At 35.8% G+C, this 7,054-nt stretch overlaps 1 protein-coding gene across 1 annotated transcript in view; it reads left to right on the forward strand.

Annotated features, from left to right (window-relative positions):
- The window catches only part of LOC101917081 (macrophage mannose receptor 1-like), a 33,121-nt gene extending 26,514 nt beyond the window's left edge, over positions 1-6,607 (forward strand). The window contains exons 26-30 of the mRNA XM_005228846.4: positions 1,345-1,497; positions 2,983-3,099; positions 3,359-3,526; positions 4,717-4,752; positions 5,111-6,607. Coding sequence (XP_005228903.2) covers positions 1,345-1,497; positions 2,983-3,099; positions 3,359-3,526; positions 4,717-4,752; positions 5,111-5,310 — 674 coding nt within the window. The 3' untranslated portion in view covers positions 5,311-6,607. The remainder of the gene's footprint in view (positions 1-1,344; positions 1,498-2,982; positions 3,100-3,358; positions 3,527-4,716; positions 4,753-5,110) is intronic.
- The last annotated feature ends 447 nt before the right edge of the window (positions 6,608-7,054 follow it).

The following is a 7,054-nucleotide window of genomic DNA, read 5'->3' on the forward strand; positions in this document are numbered from 1 at the left end:
AGAAGCTTAAGAAATAAAGGATTGAATACTCATTGATTTCTTAACTTTTAAAGTCATTCACTTGCTATGAAATCTATTTTGATTAGGCATCAGATGAAATTCTGTCTCCAGTTTGAGGCACCGAAGATTGAAAAGGCTCTCAGTCAACGATTTTCAGATGACCAGGAAACAAGAATTAAAAGGAAATATTATAATTAGAGTGGGACAAAGGACTAAGAAAAAGATTATAAATTTTAAATATTAAAAATGAGCCCTAAGGAATGGAATTAAATTTTTCCCTATGTCTCATATGAGTTAAAAAGGAGTAGAAGACTTAAATACAGCAAGGAAAAACTTCTAATTTTATCAGTATAGAAGCCTTTAATAAATACTTTGGACAGGTCAGGGAATCTCCATCACTACAGCTTACTAAGAACAGACAGGACAAACATCTGTTAGAAATTACATAATTATATATCAACTTCATGTCATCTGTGAGCACAAGGATGAATTACATAACCACCTGAGGAGCCTTCCAAGCACCAACTTCTATAATTTATAAGGAAATAAGTATAAATATGATTTCACAATTTAGCTATGTTATTCTTGTCAACATTAAGGAAGATCTTGAATCATTAGAAAGCTTAAAACTGCATGCCAATTTACATTCTAAGATGCTGTAATTTAACAAAAATCCTCAGGTTTTGATATATAATGTCTTCTACTTCAATATTCTGGAAATCTAATTTGAGTGCTGAATGTTCTTTAATAGGGGAAGAAACAGACTGTAGAAGACTCACACAAAGAAAATGTAATTGGCAGAACATTTAATTTTCGTTCCATCTGCATTTATCTTCTCAATCAAAATTTTCCTATTATATCAATGACTATGGAATATATTCAGGATGCAGTTTAACAAAAAGTCCTGCAAGCTATGTTTAGTTATAACCACACTTCCATTCACAATCACAGTTTCTGCTATAAGGTTTTGATCCTGTCAAACAATGAGAATGAAGTGTCAGAAGACATTTTAAAAATAGCAGTTTTAACTAATTAGGCAGATACTTATGCCAGAAAACCAGCTGGATATTTTATTAACTAGACTAATTACAAAAATCTTCATTAGACAGAATCTATACTTCTTACACAGTATTGCATCTTCTTAATCACCTTGACAAATAAATGTGAAGCAAAATATGCTCTCAAACACACACTCAAAGCCATATTCAAGCTCTGTTTAGAACAGGCTTCATTTCCTTTATGATGAAAAACCTAATACAGTCTGTTTAGTTTTGTCTTAGTAGTATAAAGGGAAAAACAAATTTTATAAAATAACTTGTTTCCAACTACCTGATCTCTTATCAGTAATGGCCCCTACTGAGCTCCCACAACTTCCTGGAAAATGCCCTGAATCAAGAGGACACAAATCTTGGGTACCTTTCCATGGTCACTGCTATTACTTTGAGGCCTCCAAGAAAAGGAGCTGGTCTCAAGCTCATCAGGAATGCGCCCGACTAGGTGAGTGTTTTGTTTTAGAAAGAATGAAGATGTAATTAATTACATAAAATAATGAATGACATTGCTAAGCAAATCTTAAATTACTTTAAAACTTCAAACTTAATGCTTTTTAGCTTGCTTTTCTGAGCATACTTTTTCACAACAGAACTAAACTTTGCCAGAGACAGAAACATCTCATATCTCAAATACCAGCTGAAATACAAATATCTCAAAAATATTAAATTCCTACTAGTTTTATGGAAATCAGTAAGTGGTTAGGGAGAGAAATACTTTTATAGTCCCATGAAGGCACAGACTGCAGGGTTAGCTCTCCCTTCCCCAAACAAGAGGGAAACCACACACAGCATAAACTAGGAGACAGATTCATAGGAAAGTTGCCTTTGTTAGTTCCAGGGCACAGTTTGTTAATTGGATCTTACTGGCTGGACAACAAATGAATCGGAGGAGTCGTTTAGCTTTCATGAATCAGTAAAACACACCCAACTGTGCAGCTCCTGCTCTGAAGCAGCCCCCGCTGCTGTCTATGATCTGTGGAGAAGAGCTGTGCGTTGATCAGGGGTGAGGAAAAGACACTTTACTCTACATTTCTCATTTCTCCTGGCTGTTCACTGAGAATTGCTGTGACGCAGCAGTGAGTAAAAATAGGAAAGATCCTACACATTAGCACTATATGTCTGAGTGTTAGAGAGAATACAAGGATTTCTAGCAGCACCTCCTTGTATGTATGAAAGCATTGACCTGTGACTGAGCAAACCGAAAAAGTAGCTTTGCAAAGGCATTTTACTTTACAGTTATGTGACAACAGAATTCCTGAAGTGGTTCTGTAGAAAGATAAATCACATTATTACTACAAAAAGTAAACTTCACACTAATAACCAGAATGAAAGGTCGCATTTGGAGACTGGTCCATGTTCTAAATTCCTACACTTTTGCCTACATGTTACCCACTGGCCAGGCCAAGAAGGTGATCATTTCCTGATGACACCAGCACAGCTTTTTGTATTTGTAATGCCAGGGCCCATGGCAATTATAAATCAATTTCTGTACCTCAACCTCTAGCTGCTTATAAATCCTATCTACCCTTGCAGTAATAGCATCAAGGACTGCCCAGCCACTGGTGGGTGATGGAGCTGTAGTGGCAACATGCGTGGTGCTGACTACATCATCTATACCACTTTCAGCTTGCTTGCATCACAATCTGGGTTGGGGTGGGACCTGTCCAAAGAGTAACGTAGGACAGCAATTTTTCTTCTCTAGAATACCCAAGGCTAAACAAAAATCCATGCCTTCATGCTGATTTGCATCCATACAGCTCACAGTCATGCTCAAAATATGATATTGTAATATAATAAGCATAATGAGACTAGTGAATATTACCTGCAAGAATCAGTGTCTTCTATATCTTTTTGCTTATCTTTTACGTGTTTATTGACTTAAACTGTAAGGCAACGAGACATTGTGATGTGTTCGTTAATATTTTTTCAGCTGCTAATTTGGTATCAATAGGAGACTATACTGAAGCAAACTTTCTGGCAGACACCATCGAGATACTCCATGGAAAATCAGCAAACTTTTGGATAGGGCTAAAGAAAAATGACAGAGGTAATATCTTCAATATTTAATCATACATTATCATATCGTACAAAATTATGATACGCTATATTAGAAAGAAAACCACTTTGTATACTTGAAAATACACATATATACAAATTATACAGTTTATCTCAAAGCATGCTTTACATATGCTTAGAAATGTAACTGAAACATTTGACCACCTATTTTGTGTTACAAATTTTTGTTTTCCCCATCACAACGTTTAACCCCCTGTATTTTATACATATATTCTGATTTTAAATATTAGGACAGTGGGTATGGGCAGACAAATCTGCAATGGATTTTGTCAACTGGCAAACAGGAGAACCTTCAAACAAAAGACATAAAGATTGTGGAGAAGTATGTGCATTGTCTGGCCTCTGGAACACCAACGTCTGTTCTTTCAAGAAAGGATATATCTGTAAAAAAACAAAAAGTAAGCAACATTTCTAATATGTTACGGTTAATAATGCCTTATAATGTATCTTCATTGTGTAACATAAAATATAAAACATCATAGATTTGTGTGCAAAACCAATAGACCCCAATAGTGGGATTCAGCTGCCTAAATACTGACAAGCCTCAAATGGTTTCTGACTACCTCCTCATACGGCTGCATATCCCATAAGTACTGTAAAATCGCCATCAGCCCCATGCAGCCATCATGAATACTTCAGACCCCTATGTTTAGGCAAAAGAATGGTCACAGACCACTCATTTTTAATGACAAGCCAGTCTAATTTCATTAGAATTTCCCTCAAATATCACACAATCTAAGCTCAAAAGCAGCTCAAAAACAAAAAATTTTGTTTTAATTTCGCCTGAATATATTCTCAAAAGATGTAACCTTGTTCCAATGAGTGTAATGAAAACTCTGTCTTGTAGAAATGCTGGAATTGGTGATTCCTTTCATTACTGTCCCCTAAACCAGTGGATTAAAGGAATACTATAACATACATCCTTGTGGCACTCTTCATCTACAGTATGATACAATTGTGTTTAATAAAATGCTGGTACTATCCTGATAGCAAAATTATCATCTGCAAGAAAATGCATGAGTTCAATTACCAACTCAGATTAAATGAAAGTGGTCCAGAACATGAAATTTTATTTGGTTAAGCTTCATATTTTTGTTCTCCTTTCCCTTACCTACTAAGTTCAGGAAGCGTAATTACCACAGGAACCACACCCACATGGAATGGTTGTCTATGACAGAAGGAGCTAAACTCACAGAAGATCCTTTTCAGCTCAAGTAAAATGCTCATGATACATCTCTAACACTTGAAACCTGCATTTAGGAAATTTTTCCTGTTTCAGAAAACACCTTAAAATGATTAAGGATCCTGTGAGCAGTTTCTCAGAAATGAACATATTTCAAAACACTTTTAGAAATAATAGAAATCTGACTCTTAATTTCATGTCTGGTTGAGTATCTCAAATGAAGAGGTCAGACGCTTTTGGAATGAAAGTGACAGTCATCCTACTAGACAATGATCTGGGAGAACAACTGTCACCAGCAAGTGGATGTAGGGAGAATTCTCAGGAACGTCTGGACTTCGGAAGTTAAAAATGCCTCTTTTTGTTTTTTAAGCATTCAGAATAAACATTTTCCTTTCCTTCCAAAAGCTCCTGAAAACACAGAAATGTCAACAGAAAATACAGGTAAGCATACTTCCTTTTAAGTAGAATTATAAGGAGATGCTCAAATACAACAAAAATATATTTACATAGTTTCTAGGTCTTAATTTTGAGAGTATTTAAAAATAAAAAGTCCATAAACTTAATCTGTATCTAGATACAGGAAACGGAGGTTATTCTGAAGTCAACTGGGGTTTGTTTAATCATATTTTGTTTGGGTTTGTTAGTTAAAAAAAAACCAAACAAACAAACCCACTTGTTGAACTGAAAATCTACATGCATATTGCGTTTGTCTGATTTCTAGTTAAAGAACGATCATTTACTGCTAGATTCTGAAATCTCTTGATATCAAAGGTGTTGATTCCATTTTATCCACTTACAGAAGGGAAAATGGAGAAAGTACTCTCTGCTGGCATCATTTGGCTGTTGGTTCTTCTAGGCCTTTCTATAGTTGGAGCTGGAAGTATAGCTTATTTCTGCTGGAAGAGGAAGAGACAAAACCTGCTACAGATTTCAACCAGAATGAGTGGACCAGAAGCAACTGTGGATGTCCAAGAAAAAGATGCACATACCGACATGTAGTTTGACAAAATGCCCATATATTCCATCTAATAAAACCCAGACTCTGAAATGGTGAAATTTTATGCCAGCTTTGCATTTTTCTACCCATATAATAGTCTCCTCTCTTCACAAACATAAGGTTTATGGATTTATATAAATACACACACATATATACTCGCCCCAAAATTCCCTCCAAATTGTTACAGTTTCTTTTGTTTAGTTCAGGGAGTAGATGTATATTTTTCACATAAATGAGCACAGCTGAAAGCTAGTTCCAGAGGTGTTCAAGGAAAATTCTGACAGATATTTACTATGGGAAATTACTTAACTCAATGTAGAAATTCTCCTTTTTGCACCCTCATTACTTATGTCTTTACATTATTTTTACCCTGCTGTATTACTTCAGCGTTATCCAGACTACGATGGGAAACACTGCTCATTTCAGATTTTCAGGTTCACAGTTTATGACACTATCTTTTCATTCATGTAAACCGTGTTACAATACCTGCATCTCAATTTAATGAAACCAATTAAATACTTTTTCCTTACCAAAAAATAGACGGAAAGATGGAAAAAAATTGAAGAGACTTCATTATTCCTACCTCTAGTCCAAATTTTGGGCGTAATCATATCATTTCCCACAGCCTTGCGCTTTTCTATTATTCTGTAAATATCAACATTTTTCTGACAGGTTCAAATAAAAATAAAAGAGTAGATGATCCTTCCACTGGGTTTTATTTCAGTAACGATGCTTTCAGTATGCAGTGATGCCTCTTTTTAAATCCAAGCATGTATATGAAATGGCTATCTTATACTATATCATATACCTCTCCAGTTTAGAGAAATAAAATCACTGATGTACTATTTGAAAATAAACTCTTCCTTTATTTGTTGTAATTCCATTTGATAATGTACTGCCTAGGTCCCCTTTCAGCTTTTCTTCAAGTGTATAGAAAAGCAGTGTTTGCCTCGGGGGAGTTTATCATTCTGCGTATTTTCAGACAAGCATCATCCCTCCTGAGTTATGAAGACGCCGTTCCCCAAGCCATGGCACCTGGCACTAACAGGCCTCAGTGAAGAAGCATACAGAGGAGCAGGGCTAGAGCAGAGGAGCTCCTACCAAATATCTGTAATGGGAAACAGGTTCTCTTTGGTCCTCCTGTGAGCACTGTAGTCAGAATTACTTACCTTCTCCCTATGCTTAAGGTCTCTTGACTGACAAAAAGTTGATGCCATGCTAAAGAATTCTTTTAAAAAGAGTATATCTGGAATAAGTGGAACAGGTTTCTACACATGTGTGCCTATGCCTGAGCAGCTTGCGAACAAAGTTGTTTTACATCTATTACTTACCTTTTTTCTAGCTATCCAGTAAACAATAAAGTCTCCTAAGCAAAAATGGTATTGATAGCTACTTAGAATGGAAGTACCCCCTTCCTTTACTTCAGTTGTTTTATCAAGGGCTGTCCTAAAACACAGGGCATCTCTGCTAATGTTTCCTTCAGAGCTTTCAATTTTTTTCCCTCTGTACTCCTTTGCTGGATGGACACACAATATTGTACAGCTTTGGCTAAGTTTTAAAGAAGTTTCACCAATCACAGATATAGAAAGATGTCTGAAGATTGTCCAGCTTTTCCCTTTCTGGTATGTCTGTATGACATAACCAAGAGACCTGGTAAAAAAAATCAAAACTGCCAATGTGTGTGCGTGTGTGTGTGTATCCATCCCATTATTTAAAATACAGTTAAAAGTTAAGTAAATCAAAAGT

Source organism: Falco peregrinus, chromosome 5 (genome assembly GCF_023634155.1).
Source record: "Falco peregrinus isolate bFalPer1 chromosome 5, bFalPer1.pri, whole genome shotgun sequence".
NCBI lineage: Eukaryota > Metazoa > Chordata > Aves > Falconiformes > Falconidae > Falco > Falco peregrinus.